Source organism: Ambystoma mexicanum, chromosome 2q (genome assembly GCF_040938575.1).
Source record: "Ambystoma mexicanum isolate Mex_15411 chromosome 2q, UKY_AmexF1_1, whole genome shotgun sequence".
NCBI lineage: Eukaryota > Metazoa > Chordata > Amphibia > Caudata > Ambystomatidae > Ambystoma > Ambystoma mexicanum.
In genome coordinates, this window is record NC_090924.1 from 1,262,351,736 (window position 1) to 1,262,379,245 (window position 27,510).

Genomic DNA, 27,510 nt, shown 5'->3' on the forward strand with positions numbered 1-27,510 from the left:
TCGCACACTGCTGCCATTTTTATGGTCTCCAGGCGCTCTCATGCATCTGTATGAGAAAGAAAGAAGGCGGGGAGGATGTGGTAAGCATTAGAATGAAAAGACAAGGCTGCTGTTCTCATTTGTTCGTGCCTGTAGAGCCATCAGCAACTGGCAGCAATTTGGGTGAGTTCTCTAGGTGGTTTTTGTTTCTCCAGAGGTAGCTGTTTCCAGCTGGGAAACCTGAGAGGGCAAGAGTGGCTGTGCTTTTTGTGGGGGATTTAGCAGTTGGTTGGAGAGGTGTAGAGTTGTGGCTAAGTTTTGATGGAGGGGGGTATTTTAGCCGTATTTTGTGTCAGCAAGTTGGTGACCATGCTTGAGTGAGGTGTTTGAGAAGTTAGGTTGTTAGTTGGATTCTTTGGGAAGATATGTCAAACTAGGTCTGTTGGTGAGGTTTATGTTTTTTTTAATTGTGAACTAATTGGTCTGCAACAGGCACAATTATGAACTTAGGACTCATTGTATATCATACTCGCACAAACAACAAGGAATGGGTCATGTTTTTTTTACAACTTGCACAATGGAACATCCATGATGAAAGGAAAGAAACCTCAACTTTCAACTTTAAGAATTTGGTTGTTCCGTCGATAAATAAGATGCAGGATATCCTGCTCTGGTTTCCAAAAGGTAAATAAACATGATTTACATGTACATGTAAATGCCAGTTTAAACTAATGCAACAATGACAAACAGCATTTCAACTAACAGTTTGGAAGAGGAAGTAACAGTTTCTTGAACAATCTGATAGGCTAGGATTTTGAAAGTCAATATTTTGCATGTCCAAAGACACAATAGAGGGCAGTACAATCAATTCATTAGTCCAACTCTAGATGCAGGGAGTGGCGGAAGACCTCAAGGAGATGTCCAGTGGGAAAAAAGACATTGCTGTCAAACAGTTTAAGTACACTTTTAGATTCCAAAGCTGGAACAATAGGTTAAGCACACTGTACAAATGCCATATCTGATTTTCTTCCCCCAATTTGTTTGAATGTGGTTTTCTTCTGACCTTAGAATAATCTAAAAGGGCTTCATTGAAGTCCATAAAAACATTAACCAAAGGAACTTAAAGTTGAAAAAAATTGGAGTGTTTTTAAATGCTTCCCTTGATTACAGAGGATATTGAAGGAAAATCACACATACTCCAGAGAGCTAGCCTTGCAGGTATGGAAGCGTTAGATTTTAAATGTCTGTCTTTAAGATGGAATCACTTCTACAATTGCAGGAAATCTCATGGATATCTTATACAAAGCACTTTAGTATGTGATAAAAGACCACATAAATGAATTGCTCGCAAAGCTGCAACTACGTGTTATTCTATTGTAGAGCAGAGCACCTTAGCCACAATCACACAGGCTTAGAAATTAGCTTAGCGGATAGCAACACGCGAAGGGATTCTAAAGCAGCATGTTAAAAGGCACCCTTTAATCAAACAGTTTGTTCAGCAGCTATTTCATAACATTGGACTGATTGACATGCGTAAAAAATATTCCATTTGACCCCAACCAATTGTTGCCTGGATTATGCATGTGTCTTCTAGCACCCTCACTATATTAGCAGGTGCATGCTGTGAAGCTCTCAAGACAAACAGGCCAAGCAATATTGGTAAGCAAAGAAGGCATGGAGTGTCACCTGACTCTCAGCACTGAGAGACTTTCTACGCTGGTCCAGCTGAAAAATAAGGAGAGGTCAACATATGTTTACATGTAGGGCAAAAATTAGCATGTTCTTGGCTTCACGTGATCTCTTTTTCCTTGATCACAAACCACCCTCCCTGCTGCAAAAGCTGATGATATCGCTACACAGCAATGTATTCAGTATTCAGAAGAACAAATGACTTCCCCCTTGTAATGTTCTTTCTGATAGATGTTCCTCCCATGGATTCCTCATCCTAGATCTGTTCTGCGGCAGCAGCATCATTTTGGAATTTTTTTTCGACCACCGGGGTACACCGTGCAGCTTTGGCCTCTCGAGACTCATCGGCCAAAGGTCTGGCCGCAACGTAGACACTGATACAAATAGTCTGTACTGTGCATCGTGGCCTCAGTTTGCCTTTTTAGCCCCTTGCTCAGCCGCGTTGGAATTGTGTTTTGTAATCCTCAGAGCCCATGATTCTTTGCATACCAGCAAGGGCGTTCCGGCAGAGATTGAGGGACTTAATGTGATCAGGTAGCTCTATGATTTATGGGGAAGGTTTGGCAGGAGAAGAGGAATCCGTGGGAAGAACCATCCTTCAGAAAGAACATTACCAGAGGTAAGTAATTTGTTCTTCTTATGGATTCTGTCCTCCCATGGATTCCTCATCTTAGACAGACTCCCATAGCAGTATTCTTCCAGGTGGTGGGAAAGAGCCACTCATGTCATAATCCATTTACAAAGCATTTTAAATACTTTTATAAATATGCTCTGCCGAATCAGGCATTCAGGCGTTCAGGCAATAATGCTTAGCGAAGGTGTGGAGGGAAGACCACATTGTTATTTGGCAAATATCTGCGGCAGGAACTGCCCTCTGCAGAGCTGAGGAGGTTGCCACTCCCCTAGTGGAGTGTGCCCTCAGACCTTCTGGGACTGCTTTGCCCATTATGCTGTAACATTCCGAGATTGCCAATAAAATCCATCTCAAAATTGTCTGCTTGGTAATGGCTTTCCCCATCAGCTGAGCAGTGTATCCTACAAAAAGCTGGTCCTCTACTCTGAAGCTTCTTGTTTATTTATTGTTTGCTTGTTAGGCGCTTATACAGGAAATACATTCTTTTTCAAAGCTTGCAATGTAGAAGCTCAAAGTTCTCTTGTTGTCCAATCTATGCAATGTGACGAATATGGGGGGTTTCTTCCTTTCTTCCCTGTGGGGAGCCACCCTCTTTGAGGCTAGGGACGTGGGCCAGCTAAGCAAAAGCCTCCCTAGGGGTTTGGGAAAGAGGGACCTCACTGGAGTGACTCCCCTCAAGGGGACAAGGACTCCCATTCCCATCGGGAACTCACTACACCTAAGGCATTATCTGCATACATGGGAATCAGAGAAACTGATAATACATTCAGCTCTGGGACTCAAAATAATACTGAAAGTACTTTAGGATGTTTGGCTCAAGACAATGCTGGTCTCCCTGGACAGTTGAACATGAACACCACAATCCTTTTTGGTCAGGGAGCAAGAATAAAGGCACAATCACCCTTGAATGGAGGAGAAGGAACACTACGCAGAGGCGAGCCTCTGATGCGAGAATGTCATTGAGGGGCGGAGCCGCGCTGCACAGTGGTGCCGGCTGTGGTGCAGAGAGAAGCAGGAGAGGAGCAGCCATGCCACCGACCCAGCATAGTTGGCAAGGACAAGGCAAAGTAATGCAGGCCTTACCTGGAGGCGTGACTATGCAGCCGACATGGTGGGCCCAGAGCTTGAAAACCGTTGCCAAACCCAGGATGTGAGAGAAGGAACAAACCCTCTGCTCTCAACGCGAGAGCTCACAACAAGTGGAACACATAACCCACTCATGTACAGACGTGAATACCAGAACGCTGTGGAGAATGCGACCTCTACTGAGCAGAAGCCACGTCATTGCAGCAAACCATGCCACATAGAAGGTACCCGGGTTACTCAAAGAGGTGGGGGCGGTGAGAAGAAATAGTGAAAGGTGAGGAAGGAAGGATTACCCTAACCTCATACCAGACATAAAAGCCCAGAGAGAGAAAGAATGGTTACAAGAGCCCAAAGAATCCGAACAATGTAATCAGCCAAACGGCTCGCAGAAACTCCCAAGAACCAAGAGAGGCTTATGGAAAGAGGAGTTACCAATACGCCAGGGAAATAAGTGAGTCATTGGGACAGAGAGACTGAAGGGAAGCAGAGGGACCCAATAACACCAATGAAGAACAGATTTGTTGGGAGCACAGAGACACCTAAGACGTGAACCAAGTGGGGAGTGTGAGAAACCAGAAGGTGTCACACCCACTAGTCCCCGAGAGAAATGCCATCCAAGTGGCCAGGACACGGCCATCGCTTTTGGATCCAGTTCCCGGGGGTAGACCAGTGCGGGAGGATCACCTGGGTGAGGGGTCTTGGGGGAGTGGGACACAGATGCAGTATCCCCTTTCCTGTAACACCTTTACCCCCCCCCCTTTACACCACAAACACTTTCATACAGACAGCCGGCTATGGGAGAAAACAGACTGGACATGTCCCAATGCATTGGTCAGGTGAAGTCAGGCAATTACTGACAATTACTCACACGTGACTCCCATTAAACTTCCCTACGCGGAGCACGAGAGCACACCCTAAGCGAGGCAAAGCAGACGAGGAAACAGCAGTTTTGAGATGGCAGCTGGACGAGAGAAGAAAGACACCAAAACAGGAGGGGATCGCAAGGAGAGAAATTCCCTTGACCTTTCCGACAAGGAACCGTTACTTTCAAGATCCCTCAAAAGTAGAAAGCCTAAGACCAGGAATCCAGGCTGAAGAATCCTGCATTGTGTGGCAGAAATACCCAGAGCCCTCCCGCGTCACTAATTAATGCGGGGAGAAGCAGCAGCAGGCTTGGTACCATCCTTGACTCCAAGAACAAAGCAGCATCAGTGAAATCAACACAGCCGGTGAGTTGCGGAGACCGATAAAAGACCGGTCTGAGTTGAAGCCAAGGTTGCAAGCAGAATCTTTGCATGGTGTGAGAAACCTGACGGTGTCTCACCCGCTAGTCCCCAAGGATCTGTCATCCAGGAGGCCAGAACACGGCCATTGCTTTTGGACCAGTTCCTGGTAGTGGGCCAGTGCGGGAGGATCACCTGGGTGTGGGGTAATCAGGGAGTGGAAGTGGCCCACCAGACAGAGAGACACGGTATCCCCTTCCCTGGAACCAGGTAGGATACTTAGGAACTCAACACCCCCCCCTTTTCCAACACAAACACTTTCTCACTGACAGCTCACTGTGAGTGAAAACAGACTAACACCCGAGCCGTATACCTGACATGTCCCAATACAATGGTCAGGCAAGATCAGGCAATTACTGATCATTACACACACTTCACTTCCATCACACTTCCCCACACGGATAAAAGGCGGACCACGAAAGCACACTCTGAGCAGGGCAAAGAACACGAGGAAACAGCAGTTCCCAGATGGGAGTTTAATACAAGGCAAAAACAGCAAGACCGAAGAGGATTGCAAGGACGGAAGCCCCTGGACCTTTTCAACAAAATACTGTTACTTTCATGAACCTTCAAGAATATGAAACATAAAACCAGGTATCAAGGCTGAAGAACCCTGCACTGTGTGTGGAGGTACCCAAGCTCTCTTGTGTCGATAGTCAAGGCTGGGAGAATCGTGTGCCACTGTGGTACTGTCGTTGGCTCCTACAACAAAGCAGTGCCAGTGAAGTCAGCACAGCCAGTGAGATGAGGAGACTAATCCCAGACCAGTCTGTGTTGAAGCCAAGGTTGCAAGCCGCAACATTGCACAGAGAAAACTGCAGAGAACAGTGTGTGAAGCATATGTGGCAGGCAACGCAAATATAATTAAACAGCAGATGAGTGAATTTTGAAGCCAAGATACAATACCGTAGACAGAGTGGTCCGGCACCACGTGGGTGCTCATTCGAAGTCTCTGTGAGGTATCCAGCTGAAAGGTGGAAAATGTAAAAAGTAAAGTAATTGTGAAATCGAAGTAGTCCTGCATCGGGTCAAGCCAAACCCTGTGCACATTCTAAAGTCTACGATAGTTGATGCTAATCGGAATTGGTCTGAGCCTGGCCGAGTGAGACTGAGCCCGGTTGAGGGGCATCCGGGGTGAACCGTGAGTCACCTGAGAAAGAATATCCTACGTACATTGGGAAAGAGGATCTGAGCCAGGATGAGGGGGATCCAAGGTGACAAACATTGTGTTCACAGGATCTGAGCCTGGCTGAAGGGGATCTGGGGTAAATAGTGAATCACCTGAATTGAGTACTTGTGAAAATCTGAAAGAGGAAAAGAACGTATTGTTCATTTTGTTGCATCAGGCCCTCTGAATGAAGAGAATCTGATAGGCAAAGAGACTTTTGCACAGAAGGCCCTGATGCTAATGATGGAACTGTATCCTCATGCTAAAGAAGCCAGAGATTATGCTACGCTCCAGTAAACCGCCTTGTCCTGTATTGAAGACGTGGGTAAGGGAGGCCAAAAGCCTGAACATCCTGACATATCAATCTGTGAAAACTTCTTTCTTTTTCTTAACACTGTTTCCCACACCATTTATATTTAGAAGTAAGGATTAGCAATAGGTTTATTAGCATAGGCCCCTTTTATTTTGACACAACACCACTAGGACTGCATTATTATTATTTGATGGTCGTAGCTTGCTCCCATCTTTAGATTTAGGATTAGATGGGCGTTTTTCAAATCCAATTGAAATTGAAGTTCAATAAACACCCTTGAACTGTGGTCACTTTTGTCTGTTTTATTGTTTGATACCATGCCTTCCTTACAGGAGAAACCAACCCAAGTGGTGGAGAGAGATCAGGTAAATATGCCTCCACCTAAGACATTTGTTCTTTTCAGGAAAGATGTAAACTTGGGAATCATTTGCAACTCTGACACTGTTAAACTGTTAAACCAGTGAGAATTGTTTTCTACAGATAACCATTGTATCTGGAACCAGGAGGGATTTCTGGAAGTCCAGAGAAAGATTGGGGTGAACAACTCTCAGGGCAGGGCACTCTGCCTAGTTTTTTTAAAATATTTATTTTCTACGTGGTAGTGCCAGTTAAGAGGATAGGTTTGGACAGAACACTATTCTTTTATTTTGAGGAACACCTTAGTATAGTTTGCTGTCAAGGGAACTCCCCTTTTAGCAATAAGGCTAGAAAATGTTCCTTTAAGTTAAATAGAACTCTTTGACAACATGTCCTCTTATCAGAGTCCTCCTCCTGGCTTCCCAGGAAGGAGGAGGCAGAAGGTAAAAAGCTGGAAGTTTAATTTATTTTCTTTAGTGAAGTTCCGACATGGCCTTGGAAAGGAAGGACCGACGGACCGGCGGGGCCACCTTGTCCCTGGTTTAGACGGTGAAAGGTGGTTTTTACGACAAAGCCTGGAGCTCACTCTGCACGCTGATGAAATGGCGACCAGTAAGCCTGTCTTCTAGGAGAGAAGCCTGAGCAGGCATGAGTGCATTGGCTCAAATGGTGTGCCCATGAAAACATTTCAACATCAAGTACAGGTCCCATGCTGGCACCAGCAAAGGTGTTGGAGAAAACCCGTTTGTCAACCCACTGAGGAACTGCATGACCAGAGGCACTGTAAAATGGGATCCTTGGTCTGGTGTTCTTTTGAAAATAAAGAGTGCTTCTAAGTACCCCTTGGCTGTAGCCTAACAAAAAAGAAAGTACAGCATCAATGTCACATGAAAAGGACCCAACTCCTTGGCTCTACACCAGCTTCAAAATGTCTTCCATTGGCAGTGGTAAAGAGCCTTTGCTACTGGCCTTCTCGCTGAGAGGAACACCACCAGGACGTCTTCCGGAAGGTCCCAATCTCTGTACCTCATCCTCTCATGGTGGGAATGCATACAGCAGCAGATAATTCCAGTCCACTAAGAAAGGCATCCCCCACTTCTCCTCTTGCAGTAAATTCTCTGGAGCACTTCTTGTTGGAGCCGAATGCGAAAAGATCTATTTGAAGGTTTCCGCAGACGGTGAAGATGGATGCATCTTTGAAGATGCGGTACTCGGGACTTAGAGGAAGATCTCCCCAATTTCAGTTTTGAGTGCCCCTCCTTCAATGCCTTCAGCGTCATGGTTGGCATGACCCGCAATCGGCCGACTCGTGATTGATGCAGAGACATCACAGGCATAGACTGTGGGGATCAATTAGGAAACATTTTACCATCTCAATCCTTAAGGCTGAATGCTTCGGGTCGGCATTGTAATTTACAGAAAAACTGAAGTGTGAGGTGTTTCAATCATTGCGTGCAGAGTATGCAGAACAAATTAACTGAGGTCGCAGGGCACGGTGGCAGCTTTTTGCATCTGCGTCAAAGTCACGTCTGACCCAGAGGCCAAGGAGTGTCGAGGGCTTTGAACGTCAATGCTGCACGGTGCCCCATGGTGGACAAAGTTTCTAAATTGTGCTGCTGCCACAGGATATATCTAAGATGAGGAATTTGTGGGAGGACACAATCCATTAGAAAGGAAGTTTGGTGTGCAGTTGCTATGCTTTTTCCACAAGTAAAAAAGCCACTTGATAAATGTTTAGTAGGAAAGTAAACAAACATCCTCCTCCGTAGAAAGTTAAACGAGCGCTCTTCACAGCAAACCAGCACTTAAAACATATGTACTCTGTAGCTTCTTTTTAATGGCCCTTTCTAAATCCAATACCACAAACAAGTGAGAATTGACAAAAGAAACAGAGGATTGGAAACAGGATTGTTTGGAGCCCTGTTGCATTGCTTACCTGGTACGAAGTCGGGCATGCCTGCTTGCTAAATCCCTAAGCATATACATTACCAACCAACAGCTCCTTAGAGTGTGCACTACAATTTGGGCAAGTTTCCTCTTGCATCTTAAGGCGTAAGATTGCATTTTTGTTGCAGATAAATCATAGACCGTAATTTGTGGTAAAGAATGCTACTATAAACAACATATTAAGTTATTTTAATATTACATTATATAAGCAGTAGTTAAAAGAAATACATACCTCGCGGTAATGCTCTTTCTGATGGATGTTCTTCCCACAGATTCCTCATCTTAAAGAGTATCTCCAGCGCCAACTACCTTTGGAAAAATGTTCTTCATCAGGGGGTGCAGTGTGGCTCCACTTCAGCTACTTTACATGCCGGACAGATGTCGGGGCATGTGTATATGGAGCGCCCACTCCCTAGTACCTTAGTTACACTCATTTTCACTAGCTGAGTGTCAGCACGCCAGATAAGGTTACACACTATCCGCTAAGGGAAGGTGTGGAACAGAGGTATGTAATGTGTTCTTCCAATTAATTCCTTCTTCCCAGAGAGTCCTCATCTATGACAGATTCCCATTGCAATACTTACATTATGGAGACAGGACTGGAGCGAGCAGACACCACATAGAGAAGAAATGCTCACCAAATCGAGCATCCGGGCCTTACAAGGAGTCTAAGCAGTAATGATTGGCAAATGAGTGCAGCAAAGCCTGTGTGTCCACTGGACAAATATCCAAAACAGGGAGATAGACCAGCCAAATAACATTCCGAGATGCAGAGGATGAGCTGCCTTGACAGTGTCCGTTTAGCCACAGTCATGCCCACACAAGCACCTGCATAACTGACAAAAAGCTGGTAATCTTTCCTGACCTCCCTCGTCCGAGAGACGTATTAGTGGATGCCCTTGGGAAGGAAGGAAAGTCTTGCTCTCAAAGTCACCAACTTCTTGGGGAACACCAAGTGATCAAATTACTCACCTCTCTGTGATGTTCTTTCGGATGAATGTTCCTGCCACGGATTCCTCCTCTATGATATCCATATGCTAGCGCAGCTGTTCTCCAGAAACTTTTCTGCCACCAGGGGGTGCGGCGCGGCTCTGCCAAGGCTCTGCCCGACGCCTCTACGTGCCCTGCGTCAGAAATGATGTTGGGCCCTGTATAAGTAGCAGCGCTGCACTCCATGACCTCAGTTCCACCCTTTTTCCCCAACACTCTGAGCTGAGGGACTGTAAAACTGATGGTGTAATAGCTGCTCGCAAGAGAGGCAGGTAGGGAGGGCAATGAGGAATCCATGGCAGGAACATCCATCAGACAGAACATTACAGAGAGTTAAGTAATATGTTCTTCTAATGGAGTACTTCCTGCAACAGATTCCTCATCTACAATAGACTCCCAAAGCAGTACGAAATATGGAGGAGGGAGGAAAGCAAGGACACCACCTAGACAGAAAACTCAGGACTGCCCTACCAAAACAGGCATCCTGGCCTGCAAGCGAATGTTGGGCAGGGGGGGGGGGGGGCGGACGAACACCAAAGCCGGGGTTTTCGGGGCTTTCGGATGAGGCAGAGGCCTGGAAGTGTGCAGTAGGGACTCGGGGAAGGGGGCGTAGAGAGGGCCTATAGTACAGGGAGGGTGGTGTATGTGTTTTCTCTAGTGTTTATGGGAAACCGAATGCCTGAGTCACACACATAGAAATCACTGCTTGCATGCAGGAATAGGTTGTAGCTTGGGCACTGGTGAGAAAGAAAGGCCAGAGCTGCAGAGACTGATAGACCCTTCAATGTCTCATGTTGCCAGCATTCGTATCCTAGAAGGAATGGGCCCTGCAAAGCCACAAGAGGGTTGAGAGCTCTCTGCGAAAAGCGATCCCACAAGAAGGAAGGCATGACCCTCGCACCTTCCCCGTCCCAGCTCTAAGTAATAGCGCCCAGATGCACCCATCCCAAGACACCCAGCATTCGAAGGTACTGGCCAGCCCCAGAACACCGACCATAAAACTGTTAGACCACCAATCGATCAAGAAAGATCAGAAGCAGGGACCAGTTGTCTTCACCATAGGTCACGTTATTTGTGCTGCAAGGTGCCAGGTGGGGTAAAACAACAAATCTAAAACTAGGGAGGGAAGCTTTGGACAGGCGCTGACGTCTATGGAATCGAACAGTATTTTTCTTTGCATAATGTCCAATTAATTGTAGCTTCATGCCAGATGCCGCGCAAGGAGGAACTCATGTGGAAGAAGTACAGACAGAGCTGGGACCAATGTCCTGGCATGCCCTATGGAGCCCATGTATAGGGTCTCACCAACCAGCCATTTGGATCTGGACCTTATGTAACTTACATCTCTGATGTGTGTCTTCATAAAGTGTTGCTCGTGCTTATTTTGCCAGAATGTTCTGTGGTACTTTGCTGCTGCATCTTTATTTTTGTGGAAATAAAACCTTGTTCTCCTTGCAAGCGGTGTGCTGGGCCTTCCTTTTTCTCCTAGTTGGTTGCAATTTTTCTGGTGTGACCGTTGAGGGGTTTCTCTACATTTTTGGTGACCCCGACGTGATCCCAGCGACCCCTGCGAAGACGGAGGCCTACAGGCTGCATCGCTGGAGGGGCCGTGACCATCTACAGTGACCAGTCCCAAGCGTGCAGCCCGCAGTGGTGTACAGGAGACGTTTGAACAGAATTCCTGTCTGCTTTTTGGAGCGCGACATGGCTCCTAGGAGGGTGCAGGCCGTTATTGGGACCCTGAGACAGAGGAGCTCGAGTGAACACGCTGATGTAAGTACACCTCTTGCGAGCGACAACAATGGGGCAAGAGTGAGTGGGGAGACGCAGTGTGTGCGGAGGGAGAGAGTCAACGGCCACGTGGCAAATTTTTAGTATTTTTTATTATTATTAGTATTATTGAGGAAATAACGAGGAGGAAAACAGGAGTGTGGGATCCTTTCCGAGTAAGGGAAGAAAGTGATGCCATTTTTTCATTGTGATAAGGTGAGATCAAATTAGGAGCTCCATATAATTAGAGAACCCGGATTCCTGTGCCCAATATATTCCGGGTGGGGGAAGGAGGAAGAGTAGTGGTTGTTGTTTTGGCTTACTATTTTAGTTTATTATTTTAGTGTATTGAACTATTATTGTGAATTCGGTAGGGGCCAAGGGAGGGCCCATGGAAGTGGTGCCAGTGTGAGGGTTGAGAAGTGCGAAAGTGGGAGCGGAGAGGAGTGGACAGGGGGCAATTGGGTGGTGGGGACAGAGGACTGGGAGGGACTGCTATATTAACATTGTGTGTAACATATAACTAGAAGCTTCTTTTGAATATACAATTGTCAATATGGGGTGATGACTCTGCTCAAGAACATGTATAGTGCATTGCCACTCTACAAGGATAAGATAGAGAGGTATCACACGCAGTGGATGGTCCCAAGGGGGGGATGCCCCACCCCTGGCCAGAGCAGGATACTAATAACACAGATATTGGAGCACAGGAGTAATTTCCCAACTGCTAAGCATAAAGGTAAACAACTGCAGAAACTAAAAGAAATGTTAGACTTGTTGAAAATCGTAGAGGATGTAGAGAACACCGGCAGGTGTTTTCCCCCGGCGCAAAGATAGTGCCACCTCAAATATAGTGAACACAATAGTGCCAGGGGAAGCTGTGAAGCCCCGGCCTCAAGAAAGGCTTTATCTAATTCCCAACCGCCGAGCCACAGGATACACCAACCTGACATATGTGCCCCAGCCTGCCATCGCCCCACCCGCATACGGACCAACACCGAACAGCACTACACCACGGTAGAATAAATCACAGAAGGAGTTAGATGAGGCACTAGAGGCAACACAAGCGGAGCTGTCCCGTATGAGGGCAATAAAGGAAGGGGAGAGCAAACTGGGGTGTGGTTTGGACGAGTAGAGAGCAGAAGACATTTTGTTTGGACTGGATAGCACTGCTATTAAGGATGTGCGTGTTGAGAAGCACGGTAGTGGTGATCGAGGAGCAGAAAGCGCAGGTGACGGGACAGTTAGGGTGGACAGGTGAGCACATCAAGAGGTGCAAGAATAAGTGTGGGACAGCGTGGAAGAGTTTGAGGACAAGGAAGGGGAGGCACAAGGGGCTTGAGAAATTACGCCAAGAGTTGAAAGCTTGTGGGGCGAGTGATTGAAGAGCAGATTTGGGCTTGTAGCAGTAGCAAGGAAAAAGAGAAGTGATGGACGGAAAGTGAGGCAGGGAGTGGGCACACAACTGCTGTATTTGCATAAGAGACCTGAAAGGACACATTATGTGCTGTGGGCGCAAACGGATAGGAATAATTTGATCAAAACACTCCCGCCCCTAACTGCCGGGGCTGGGAAGTGGATATATGCATTTGAAAAGCAGACAGCAGGAATACTTTTAGCGGTGAGAGACAGGAAGAGTTTACTTGTTGCAATTGCGGGGGACCATGCTGGGGAAGTGTGGATAAAAGGCAGGGTATCCAGGAGTGAATCTACATGATGACCCGCTCAATGGGGTCCCGTTTAGCTATACAAGAGCCCTGAAACACCAGACTTGCATTTCATAATGCAGTACACCATGAGGAATAATGAAGACGCTGCTCAGTACATTTTAAAAGTGCAGGAGATGTGGCAAGTGGAGACAGATGACCAGTAGGGCTGACCAGTTCCTCCTTTCTATTTTGTTAACAAGAGAGGATTGCCTAAGAAAGTTCAGAAAGTGCTTGGCAAGATAAGTGGGCATAGAGGCAAAGGGGTGGGCCGAAATTCAGACTATAATAATACTCCATTGTAAAAGGATTAAATAACAAGAAAAGGAAACAGCTCAAAGGTTGCAGACAGAGGAAGCAAAACTGCTGCAGAAGAAGTTAGCTAAAACAGCAGTGGAGGGGGCAGTGATGGCGAACAATGAGACAACTTAGCGGGGCAGGCTGCAACTTGCACAGATGTAAGGATATAGCAGCGTTTTGGCCAGGTGGAGGACAGGGGCAGTGGGGCGGCAGACCCCGGATCAGTATCCTGAATGGCAACAAGGTCGTCAGCAGAGGGGGTTGGGTGTAAGGGGGGTTTGGCGGAATAGGACCCAGAGGTGGTATGGAACCGTCTCAGTGTTGGAGCTGTGGGAAGTGGAGAGATTTTGAAAGGGAGTGTAGAAGCAGGCAGGGAATGGAGTATAACCCATACAATTAACCTGCCCCTGCACTACCACACCCACAAGGTTCACCTCATACCTTATGAAATACACCAGGCCTACACCCGGTTGCCACCAAACACCCCACACATGCAGACCCAAGCACCGTCTAATGCGCAACCGCAAATGGCCCAGCGGACCACCTTGTATGGAGGCCAAATGCCCACATCCAATGCATTGCTGAAGGGAACAGTAGCACCTTACCAATGGGTCAGCGTCATGGGAGGAAACCCCTTCACTTTCCCAGGTACCAATACATACTCTGATTAGGGCAGCCTACAGAAAGCTCTTGCGTGCCCAGTCCTGTTCATGATAGCCCACCCTGACGAGCAACACTTGGTGGGCGCTGAGATAGGTAATAAGTAAGTAATCTTTATGGTCTACCCAGGTGCCACTAAATCATGCGTCAGTGAGGGAAACTTCCCACTATCAGGTGAAACTCTTAAGAAAGGATTCTCTGGGGCTGTAGCAATGGTTCCCTACACAGAAGAGGTGGCTATTAAAATAGGAGGAAAAGTGGTGCGTGAACCCTTACTGTATTCAGAGGCCTCCCTGATAAATTAGTTGGGAAGGATTTGTTGAGCAAACTGAACATGACCATCTCCTTTCTGGACCGTAGTGAGTTTTGTGCCACCCCAGGCATGTGCGCCTTAAGAGAAATGGGCATCATACAGGCCAGAGGAGGGGAGGTGGTGGTTCGCGGCATCCCCGTGAACCCGAACATGTTGTGTTCGGGATAACTGTATTGCTTGATGCAGTGTCCCAGATTGGTAAGGTGTGTTGGTGGGTGCACACTTCATCTCCCGATCCAGAGCTTGTGGCAGACACAATACTTTCCGTAGATGTACAAGGCCTAGTTGGGTCAGCTGTGGTGGGCACGGACTCCGATGGGTGCGAGTGGCATACTGTATTGTATAGTGACCCAACGGTGCCCCTCAAAAAAATAACAGATGCAGAATTGTTTGAGGGTCAGGTTGATGGTGGAGAAAGTGTGTGGGCAATATGTATCCCCTGCGAAATTATGATGCAATATCGCAAAGGGCAATGTTCCTTGATGGCCCTTCACTGAAACAAATTTAGAACAGGTCCCAGAAAGGCTATGGACAACCAATCCCCACGATGTAGGGCTTTTGCAGGGAGTGGCCGCAGTTTGAATTACACTCAAGTCACGTGCAGTGTTGCCCTGAACCAAACAGTATCCGCTGTCCAAAGAGGCAGAGGAGGGCATACGGGACACCATTGTGGCACTCCTGAATCAAGGAATAATAGTGCCATCCACTGCCCCTTGCAACACAGCAATCTAGCCGATATAAAAGGCAAAGGGGGGAGTTGGAGGATGATACAGGACCTCTCCCCTCTAAATGACATTATGCAGGCAGAGTTTCCCCTCATTTCGAAGCCTGCAAAGGTATTGTTATGTTATGTTACTTTGCATTTATATAGCTCCTTATGTACCATTGGTATGATCTCAAGGCGCTGGCATCCCCAAGCAGGCGACACACTACACAATGGTGGACCACAAAAACACCTTCTCCATACACCTGCACTCCAATTTGCAGTACCTCACTGCATTTACGCAGGGGGGGTGGTGCATTGAGCACACAAGATTGCTTCAGGGCAACGGTGAGTCCCCAGCATCTTCAACAGGATATTGCATGCCGATTTAGGGAACATTCAAGTTGCCAAGACCATCATTCAGTATGTTGATGATTTGTTGGTGTGTAGTGACTGAGCAGCAGTGCAAGAAGGACTCTATCAAAGCTTCTGGCATACAAGGGGTACAAGGTAGACAAGGCAAAGCTGCAATATTGCCTCCAAGAAGTACTCTATTTGGGCCAGTTGATATCTGTCCATGGGAAGAAAATTATACCTGATCGTGTCACCTCAGTGCGCAGCACTGCCCACCCCAAAACTGTCAAGGAGATGCAGATGTTTATAGGGTTGCGTAACTACAGAATGGATCTTAGATGACGCTCTGTACACCAGGCCCCTGCTGCAGGTCCTCAAGGAGGCTCTGAAAAAAAGACCAAAAGATTGCATGGACAGAGGACATGCTCAACAGCTTCAATGATCCTAAGGAGGTCATTTCCACAGCCCCAGTGCTAGCTACTCCTGATTACACCCAAGAGTTTTACCTGTTCTCCCATTCCAATGGCCAGCTGATGATAAAAAACATGATGGGTCACAAGCCATTGTAATAACAGCAAAGTGCTAGATTCTGTGATGCAAGGCCAGTTCCCAGGCGAGAAACGTTCCACAATTGTCATGGGGGGTGTTTAACACTATACGTGGATCAGCAGGGTTTGCCACTTTGGAACCCTCCAAATCGACTGACTACACAGCGGGCATCTGCGTATGTTGTTATTCTGTCCAGCCGAAACATTCATATAGTGAGGTATAAACTGTTAATCCTGCCACCTTTTTGACAGAATCGTGCACAACTGTGTGACATTTGAGGGAGAGGACGACAAAAGCGAGGGACAGCCCACTTGAAGGGGTAGGTGCTTTTTGGGATCTATGAGGTATTGGTACAGAGAGGACTACCCATGCACTATTTGGCCCAGGCAGCAGAATTTATAGCGCTTATTGAGGCGCTTCTAGCATCCCAAGGGTGCAGTGTCACCATCTATTCTGATTCGGCTTATTTCACCACCACAGTGCACCCAGGCCTTGCCCGTTAGAAAAGGAGGATAAGATATGATATAACTGGTTATTTATAACACACTTAATACCCTGAGGTTTTTAAGCGCAGACCGAGGGATCAAACCTGTGTTGCTCTGTATTCCGGTATAGCATGCAGCACTGCTGGATAAATTGATCGATGCATTGTCCCAGGCCTCCTTAACAACAGTGGTAAAGTTCACCGCCCATACTAAAGACACAGACAAGGTCTCACTCAGTAACACTGCTGCGGTCACAGAGGGCAAGCAAGCAGAATATTTACCAGTGCCAAGTGTTTTGGAGTACCCAGTGGTAGCGCAGAGCAGGGAACCTTACCGATTGCACAACTAATTGAGTTGCAGGGACGAGCCCCGCAGGAGGAGAAAGATCTATGGTTGAAGAGGGGATGCAAACAGTCCCCTTCAGATTTGTTGTGACGACAAGAAACGTAGGGCAAAGCAGTAATGCCACACAAACTGCTGCTGGTCACATTTGACTAGCTGCATCCTTCATACCATTTGTCAAAACAACATATTACTGCATATATACAGGAGGACTGGTTTGTCCCCAGTTTGCAGAAGTTTATAACTAAAATGCTTATTAACTGTACTACCTGACAGACTTGGAGCACTGGTCGCACCCCACGGACAATCCGAGGTAAATTGCCCCACCCTACTGGGCCATTCCGCAAGTTGCACATTGACTACATGGGCATGGGCGAAAGGTGTAATGGGGCTTGTTACGTAATAGTATTTGTATGTCCTTTCTCAAGGTGGGTGGGGGCTGGTCCTTGTGCACACTCCGATGCAAAATGTGTGGCCAAGTTCTTGGTCAGACAGGTTTTCCCTCGGTGGGGCATGTACGAAGTACAAAGGTCCGACAACGGCAAGCGATTTTACAATGAGCTCTTCAAAGAGATCACAGCATTATTAGGCATTAAGCATCGGATGTGAACAATTTACCACCACCAGGCCAACAGATTTGTGGAGAGGATAAATGGTCTTCTGAAAAGCAAATTATCCAAGCTTGGCACCACATTAAAGAAAAACCTATTGCACTGCTTATCCCATGCTCGGTGCAGCCCTGTAAGGATCATCACTTATCACCCCACAAGGTGGTAAAAGGGCAATGCATGCACACGCCCCTATCTCCAATCAGCAGAGCTTCTGATGCTCAGGGTGCTGAGTCTATTTTAGGGGACGAACTTCGAAGCTACTTATGTGCCCTAAGGAAAGCAATAAAAAGTATCGCTCAACAGATCAGGACTGAAGAGACGACTATTGCTGCATCTGATTCTCAACTCATGTCGCCTCCTCTCCAACACTTTTCCCTGGCGACCGTGTCTTAGTAAAGAACTTAGTCCGCCGGTGAAGCGGGCCTAGATAGAACGGCCCCTTTGAAGTAATCTATGCTACTCCCACTGCTGTAAAGGTTTGTGAGTTTGTGAGTTGTGGTATTGGGTGCACTTGTCTTATGTTCGCAAAGCACTGCCTGCCCAAGTTCATCAGATTGCTAACAGTGCAGGCTGAGCAGCGCACTTAAACTCTCCTCCTGGCAATGTTTCTGAAACACGTGGTGCTGCATATTCACGGCTACTTTCTTTCTAGCGTGTTTTTGATTTATTTTTTCAAGGGTCTACAACAAACCTACCTCGTGATGCACCAAAACACTGCTATGCATTGTTTGCACAAATACCTCTCTCTCTCCTTCATTTACATTGCAATTGATGTTCATGGTAACATCCCCTTCATTTACAAAAAGCAAAATCCTCGTTTTCCAGAATACTCCCTTATTACAGTGTTTTCCTCCACGTATACCTGTTTTATGCACTGTGTAGCAGGTTTATTTGCACTTTCTATGTTTGCATTAGGCATTTATCTAGGGTGTACTTTTATATGGGGTGGTCACATAAAAAGGGGTGGGAGATCACTAATGGATCTGTATCTAATGATTGTTTTGTAAGACACCACAATGCTACAAAGGTCTCCCTATTAAACACAACAAGTGATGTAAATAATACTGCGGCGGTGGGCAATGGTGCACAACGTGATGCATCTGATAATGATACACTTGTCACCCAGCAACGTATGGGAAATCTTGCGAATGTACTCATGCTATCATTTCCTAATGTGTTATCTAACATAATTGCAAATGATACTTTCTCTTCTTGTGTTTCACATTTTGGTGGGCCAAAATGTTTTAAAAGACAAATTAGAAGGGCCAAATACGATCAGTACCAAGAACTTGGGTTAGACACAATAGAAGATGTGCACCATCCAGAGTTAAGTAATAGTTGGTTTGCAGACATGAGTTTAGTTGGAAAAACGAACATTAATGGAAGCCGTTAGGTTTGTTCCTTGATTCCACACACGTTGGGAACCCCCAAGGTATTAATGCCAGAGGAAACTCTGATTGTGGAGGCTCTATGTTTACTCCTTCTGAATTTGTCCAGATTGCTAAGCACTTTCCATGCACGAAGAGTGCGAGTAGAAGTAATGGATCCTGATCAACTGCAATGTGCTCAAAACCCCAAGAGTGTGCAGTGCCTGCAAAGACCATACCAAAGTTAGAAGGTGTGAGGTTTGTGGCAAGCAGATGGCAAGAAACTACCATGAACTGCATGGCAGGAGGACTAGTAGGATTCAGAGAAGAAGTGACAGATAAAGTTAAGATTGTATGCAGTGGAGGTACTGGAATGAGCAAGTGGCAAAACTCACGTGGATCAAGGTAATGGAGAAACCAGTGAAAGTGCAAAAGCAGGAAGAATATGAACTGTGTTTTTACAATGAAGGGAGCGTTTTTGTGAGGACCAATAGTAGGTGTAACAAGACATTATAAATCCCAAATCTCAAGAAAAGGACACCAGCGGTGATGGATAACTACTTGGTGTGCGGCCAGCAGGCATTTCTGCACCTCCCACCATCATGGAGGTGCACCTGCTCACTGGCTTCATTGCAATCTGCACTTCTGGTGGTCCCTGAAGAACATTTGATAGTGGGACCGGTTGGCATGCCGCAGAAGCCCATATTCCGTATCTTGCCAGAGAAAGAGAAAAAAGAAAAACTCTGGAGAAAGAGAAGGTCAAATTATCTATCGCAAGATTCATCACAATTACTCAAAGAATACCAGATTGATACAGACTCTACAACAAAGAAGAATCATTTTCGCCTCGTTACTGTTACCATGAGTGGAGACCGCAGCGTATGCCAAATGCCTTCAAATTCTGCGTTTGGATGTGATCCAGCTGGCCAATGACACTGAACAGGGCCGCAACGCGATCAAGATGGAAATGCGTACAATCTGGTTGGGCTGATGACGTTGCAGAAACGCTACATACTGGACCTCCTCACGGCCATGGAGGATGGGGTCGGCAAAAAGACTGGCGATTCATGTTGTACTTACGTATCTCCCAATGACGCAGAGAATGGGTCCCTTAGCAACTTAATAGGGGCCCTGCATGTCCTCAGCACTCACATCCAAACAGAAACTAGCATACAGGAGAGTGATTTGTTTGACAACCTTTTTTCTTGGGCGCCATCCAGGATGGGGGCGATCGTGAAGATGTCTGTTCCTGTATCTTGTTTGTGTTGGTGATCTTCTGCACCTGCCAGTTGGGGCTTAGATGCTGTGCCATAGCAGTGCCTAGCAACGGAACGATGATGGTCTCAATTGGGGCACAAGAGGCACCACGTGGTACAAAAGACGGTTCAGACTGACGACCCAGACAAGCCACGCATGGTTGCAGTAGAGCAATATCTTCACCCCCTCCCGCACCTCAAGGCACCACCACAGTTCCCCCACCTGACCCTGAGAATTACACAGAACACTGGGTATATTTAGAAGGGGATGGAGGGTGTACATATATGACATGTACCCCCGAGCAATACACACAAGCGGGGAACTGTTTACGAGCCGTATGTAGTGCATGGGTACAAAAGAATGGGTGACCTCCATTTTTGGAAGCTGAAAGATTGGAAAGGGAAAGGAAGGTAAAGAAGTACGAGAAGTTAACATGGGAGTTTGTTAATGTAGAATCAAAAAAAGGGAGGATGTTGGGAAGGGGGGGTGATTGTCCCAGACCCCCGATCGCTTTCAGATGAGGCAGAGGCCTGGAAGTGTGCAGTAGGGACTCAGGGAGGGTACAGAGGGGTGTGGGGCATTGACAGGGGCTATAGTGCGGGGAGGGTGGTGTATGTTTTTGCTCTGGTGTATACGGGGAACCGAACGCCATCTTAGATAGTAGCAGCCATATTGGAATCGAGGCCTAGCTTTGCGCTGCAGCCAGGGCTGCAGGCTTGAGCAACACGCATAGAAATAAGTGCATTCATGCAGGAAAAGATTGTAGTTTGGGCACCTGTGAGAAAGGCCAGAGCTGTAGAGATTCATAGACCCTTCATTGTCTGATGTTGCCAGCATTTGTATCCTAGAAGGAATGTGCCCTGCAAAGCTACAAGGGGGTCGAGAGTTCTCTGCGAAAAGCGATCCCACTAGAAGGAGGGCATGGGGCTACGACCTTCCCTTGCCCCAGCTCTAAGTAATAGCGCTCAGATGCCTCCATTCCAAAATCCCCAGCATTTCAAGGTGCTGGTCAGCCCCAGACCACTGACCATAAAACTGTTAGACCCCCAATCGATAAAGAAAGATCAGAAAGCAGGGACCAGTTGCCTTCACCATAGGCCACGTGATTAGCGCTGCGAGGTGCCAGGAGGGGCAAAACAATAAATCTTAAACGAGGGGAGGGAGCTTTGGACGGGTGCCGACATGTCTGGAATTGAGCTGTAGTCTGCTAGATGCAATGAACTGGAAGTATTCGGTTAGCCCTTGTCTGCAGTACCAGGTGCACATTAGATCAGAGATGAAGCATGTATTGTTTTTCCTTGCATAACATCCAATTAATTGTAGCTTCAAACCGGAGGACACGCAAGGAGGAACCTACGCAGAAGAAGATGGACAGATGGGCTGGGACCAATTGCCTGGCATCCCTTATGGAGCAGATAGCCTATGTATAGGCTTTCACCAACTAGCCATTCAGACCTGTACCTTATGTAACTTACATCACTGATGACGATGTGTGTCTTTATAAAGGGTTGCTTGTGCTCATTTTGCCAGAACCTTCCGTGGTAGCAGAATACTTTGTTGACGCATCTTTATTTTTGTGGAAATAAAATTGTGTTCTCCTTGCAAGAGGTGTGCTAGACCTTAGACCTTTTTCCCTAATGGGTTGCATTGTTTCTGGGGTGAGAGTTGAGCAGTATCTCTTTAAGAATCCTAGCAGTAATACTTAGCAAAGGTGTGCAGAGATGTCTAGGTTGCCATCTGGCAAATGTCCAGGGCAGGGACACCCTGTGCAGGGAAGAGGTGACAGTCACTCCTCTGGTAGAATGTGCCCCGAGACTCTCAGGCATATCCTACCCAGCCAGATCATAGCATTCTGAGTTGCAGAGAGGGAGCCACCTGGACGTGGTCTTCTTGGTCACAGCACTGCCAGCACAAGCACCAGAGTAACAAATACAAAGCTGGTCATCCGTCCTAGCGCCTTTAGAAGAAGAAAGGCAGAATTTAAGGACTTGTACTGGGTCTGGACGATTAAATCATTCCTCTGCCTTGAGAGAGATGGAAATTGGAGACCACCTTCGAAACAGAGAAGGATCTCACTCTCAAAATCACCTTCTCTTTGGAAAAAACAAATAGACAAAGCCTAGAGCTTACTCACCCATTTTGCAGAAGTGATGGCAACCAGGAAATTCACCTTAAGGGTGAACAATCTAATGGAACAGGAATGAAGGGCTCAAATGCCCATAAGAAATGTTAAAACTAAATTCAAATCCCACGCAGGAAGCATAAACTTGCGGGGAGGAAACTGGTTACACAACCCCTGTAAGAACTGCATAACAGTGGGGATTGTGAAAAACTAGGCCTGTTCTGGGGAACCTCTTGAACACAGAAATAGCAGCAAGTTAACCCTTCACAGTGCCAATCTGCAGGCCTGCTTGGGCCAAGAAAAGTAGAATATATATATTTTTTTTATTGTTTATGGTTTATTTTACAAACCTTTACAAAATTCTTTTAAAACATGACAAGACAATAATATCTCGTATAATTCGCACAAATCGTAACAAACACAATCCTTCACATACAAACACAAAAAACATCTCTACATAGAATTCAGAAGAATCTAAAAACTATTGATTACACATCCACATCGCAGACCGCAGCTAGCATGTCTAGGCTGTTTTTAGGCATGAATATCACATAACTAAAAGTATAAGGTTCACTCATTGGACCCTGGCAGAACTATAAAACACTCAATTTGTTTCGTACTGCAAGTAGTCTCCACTTTAGTATACCCAATTGCACAGGAAACATTTACATAAGACTTCAACTTTAAGATGCACTACCAAAGCTAGTACAGAGGTTAGTACAGACACAATATTCCTCTAATGAGGCAATCTTAATATATAATTCACGATTCATCAAATACAGTAGGTAGCTTTTCAGACAGTTTTTGTTCAAGAATTATTAAGAAATTTGTTAAACAAATAATGAGGCTTTGATTCGTCCCTACCATGCATCTTTGCCAGAGGGACTCTCTGCTTAGGTTAGATACTGTGTAAAGGTATTTGCCAAGTATGTGGGTTCTGGTGGATTCAAAATACGAACAGTAGACTGTCAGATGTTTCAGTGTTTCCATAATACTATTCACGTTACAGAATCTACATTGACCATTATTAGGTGTATTATTATAGGATTTCCATGACATCAGTCCCTCATTCGTAAGTAGCTGGTTCAAGCGAAATCTCAGATACGTCTTCCTGGCCCGTTCACAGGGAAAAATGGCCTGATACATAGGTCGATAGCCCCACTGCCATGTAAATTTTGCATATTCACCAAAGGTATGATATTCATTAATTTTGTCAATCAATAAGCACCAATGATATCTGAAATATTTAAGTTTGCACGAAGGCAAGCACAGTACCAACTCATCCCGAGAGATCATCGCGCTAGCTAACAACTCCTCCATTTTATTCCTATATTTTAGAAACAATGGAGGCTATCCTTTCTTTATCATAGTTTCTAGATCTTCATAAAGGGAACTAGCATTTTACCATAGTGCTTAAGAAGTCGCCAGTGCCATTTCACCGATAATGGTAATAAGCCCATCTCATGACACACGATAACATTTGTGATAGAGTAGGCCAGACCCATTACGGTTTTCAACATTTTACGTTGGATCACGTCAAGAATTGATTCCACATCAAGCAAACATATATCTAGAGCATACAATAACATTGGTTCAATCTTTTGATTATAAAATTTCATTGTATTTTTCATCTGTATTGTTAGCATTTTTGCTTTATCGGCCAAAAATGTCTTCCACCCCTCCAAAGAGTATGAACTGGCAAGTTGGTAACCTAAATAGCGGATGGCAGTGGATGTAGGGATAACAATACCATTCAGACCCCAATCAAATTTCACAGTTTTTTTCCCACCTTTAATAAACGTTATTATGAAGGATTTTTTTTGATTGATCTCTAGATTATGTTTGCTGGCAAAGGAATGAAACAAGGCCAATTTTGTCTGTAACCCAAAGGGGGTCCTATCAAAAAATAACAAATCGTCTGCAAAACTCAACCAATTTAACGCAGTTGCCCCCAGTTTAACAGGAAAAATGATGGCATCCATCCATTGCTAGTCCAAATCTAATAGGTATAAATTAAAGAGGACTGCAGCAAGGTTACATCATCCCTGTTTCAGGCCGATCTCATTGGGAATTATATCGGTAAATGCCCCATTTCTAGTCAACCGAATACGATAAGTGGTTTGTTTATGGAGAGCCGCAATGATGGACACAAGCTGCTCAGGAAATCCAAATTTAATCAATTTTGTCCATAAAATGTGTCTGATTACAGAATCAAATGCAGCAGTAAGATCCAGTGACGCCATGTATACCGGGCCTGCCTTATAAAATCTCGTCTGTTGATATACATGAGCAATGAGTGTCGCATTAAGTTGACAACCCATTTGGCGTCGAAAACCAGTCTGATATTTCGATAGAAGATTGGACTTTATGATGTACTGATTAATCTGTTGGAGTAACAAACTAGTGAAGATCTTTGCTGCAGCATCCATCAAAGCTATCGGCCTATAATTGGCCGGAGCATTCAATTGGCCCTTTTTGTAAATTGGTATGATATTGGCCATACACCACGAATTAGGAATGTAGCCCAGGGAGTAAATCGCGTCAAATTTTATTTTAAGAATTCTTGCCCACAAATCCGGGTTAAGTTTAATAAGGCAAGGAGGAATCCCATACGGACCTGGGGCTCTTGATCCTTTGGATTTCTTAATGATCATAGTTGTGTCTTCTATCGTCCATGGGCAACCACACCGGGTAGGCCTAAAAATTAAAGTATCCCCATAGCCACAAAAAGCAGTAGGTTTAGTAAATTTAGCCTTGATATACGCAATCCAGACACCTGCAGATATTGCCGATTCTCCAATTGACTCAGTATTGTCAAACAGGGTACGCATGGTAGCCCACACCTGTCTAGTATTGTTCTTTAGTAGTAAAGTAATTAGATGCTGGTTATCCCTATTTATCAATTCATACCTCATTAGTTTTAGGTTTCTTTTGTAGATCATATTAATTTGGGCTTTGCTTTCATTAAATACATTGATTGTAACATTAGATTTGGTAAGTTTTCTAAGCAGTATATGTTTCTCTTTCATTAATGCAACTACTTTTAAATTAAACTGATGGTGGTGCTTAATCATAGGCTTAGTGGCCTTAGATTTCATCAAACAAGCCATATGAAATGCAACTCTAATGGAGTTCTGGATCTCAGCGATGACACCCGAGATTCCACAAGACACACAACTCCTGTTGATCAAGATATAATTTTCAATTTTGGAGGTAACTTCATCGCACCTGTTAGAAGTCCACTAGATTGTGGCTCCTACGCGATCAAATTCAATTGCAGTAAGCATGGGGATATTATCAAAATGTATAACATTTAGTCTAAGGTTAGAATTCAATGATAGATGATCTCCCTTCCCAAGATTGTGAATTGCTATGGGGTCCATTAGTTCTAACAGCCCCGTTGACACAAAAATATAATCAATAAATGACGCACAGGTACCTCTTGCCCAGGTATAATGGGAGTCCCCGGTTTGAAGGGGACACATTGAATGTCCCATGAGAGAAGGAATTCCAACCACCTTGAGCCATTTACCTGGGATTTTTTTTTTTTTACATCATGCGTAGCCTCTTTCCCGTTATTATCTTTTACTACACAAGTGGAATTGAAGTCACCTCCAATAATTACCTTCAACGTTAGTTTATGCATCAAAACCTGTTCAAAAATATGGTTCAGTCGATTAGTGATTGTTTCAAAGGAAACTGTGACCTCATTCCAATATAAGTCAACAATCAGAATCTCTTGACCCACTATGTCTTTGCATGCAATTCCCACCACCAGTAAAGCTTCATCAGCCCACACAATAGAGGATTCTAGTTTTAACTGCTTATTAATCAATATGGCAAGGCCACTAGCAGGACGGCCTTGATCACCTCTTCTAGCAGGCTGTTGATAAGCATCGAATCCTTCTAGGACAAGATTGCCCATGGACATAGTCTCCTGTATCAGACAGATCCCTGGGCGACTGTCCCTATCCAACGACGCATTCCATAACCTCAAATTAGCACTTCCTCATGAGTTCCAGGAAAATATCCCAATCCCCAAATTTTCATCCTATTTGCCTCCTAATTTTGTATGCGGGGCAGAAGCAGTCAAAGCCCCCATACTCATCATACCCGTTAGGGATGCTGCTAGATTCATAAATTGCTTCAGCACCTCCTCATTAATCAGTGGTTGAGAACCCACTGAATTAGCTATTTGCGGGGATTCCGGAACAGTCGCAATCAAAATTTAGTTCACTGTTATTAAAGAGACAAGGATGTAGTCCCAATAATTTCAGATCTTCTCGCTGAGCCCAAATCAATCTTATGATGATATGTGACTGATAGCCGCATATCATCCGTGTGGGATTATTGTGAGCCAAACAAACCCAGTCTATATCGTTGCTTCTAATAGTACGTAATGCTGGGATTTCTTGAAAGACTTTAAGCAACGCCGAGCGATTGAGGCTCGTTTTTGGAGAATTTAGTTGTTTGCTTTCCCATCCCATAATAGAAGGCATCTCAGGGGTTAGAAACATTCTGTCTTTTGTTGCCATTTGATCGTTAGAATAGGATTCAGAATAGACCTCATCACTCTGATTTGATGGTTCTAATTTTGACCTATTCAAGTCCATGTTTATGATATGCTTGCCTTGCAAAGCACCCAACTCTTCAACTACCTCCCCCTCATCAGTGGCTACCCTAGATACAGGAACTTTAATGCCACTATACGAAGGTCCCACTGTAGGGGGAGGGGAGGGGGGTGATTCATCAATGGCCGATCCAAATCTGCCTGTCCATTGCTGCTTGTCTTAGATTTATTTAGAGTGAATTTATTCGCAACTGTTTTTTTCATGATTTTATTGGTGGCTGCAACCTTGATTTTATTGGAAGCCTTCTTCATATATTAGGCAGGAAAGAACTTTATCAAGTCCGTTTGTTTTTGTTTAGGCGAACAACCCTGCTCTCCCGCAGCAGTCTCCCCCAAATTCCTTCCTGTGTTGTTTTTATTCAGCAATTTCCGTACATTGCCAGTACTATGTGTTGTATCAATATTCAATACTGCCCTTGACTCTTTATCTTTATTCAATTGCAATAAATCAATCCTCTCTTCATCATGCGACAAGTTCTTTGGATCGACCTTCAATGAATCTAAAGTAACTTTAGGAAGAATTTGCTGGTTCTTTGCTTTTGTGTTTTTTGCTTGATTTATTTTACATTTTGTAGCACTCAGCAGCATTTTTTTCTGTTTCCTTGACAGGACAGGTTCATATATCTGTTCCTCAATCATCGGCGTTCTCAAGTCCTGCTGACATAACTGAGCCTCGACTTCTAAGTCAATCAAATTGGTTAGAGTTGAGGGACTATCTAAAAGTTCCTCTTTTGGTAAGTTAGGTGTCGATGGAATCGGAACGGCAATCACATCATCACTAGCCATCTGAGCATCCAAAAGTTGTTCACTTGGACCGCCCCTTGTTATACTGGCTAATATCTGTTGTATGGCTTCTGCATTAGCCAATACCAGCTCAGTTAGATGTTTTATTTCT

General features: G+C 45.3%; 1 protein-coding gene across 2 annotated transcripts in view; it reads right to left on the reverse strand.

Moving 5' to 3' along the window:
- PHKA1 (phosphorylase kinase regulatory subunit alpha 1) overlaps positions 1–27,510 on the reverse strand; it is a 2,290,600-nt gene that overhangs the window by 368,187 nt on the left and 1,894,903 nt on the right. Inside the window, exon 28 of one of the 2 annotated variants that reach the window (XM_069648649.1) lies at positions 1,666–1,704. The exons of the other annotated variant lie outside the window; for it this stretch is intronic. Coding sequence (XP_069504750.1) covers positions 1,666–1,704 — 39 coding nt within the window. The remainder of the gene's footprint in view (positions 1–1,665; positions 1,705–27,510) is intronic. 2 annotated transcript variants of the gene reach the window in all.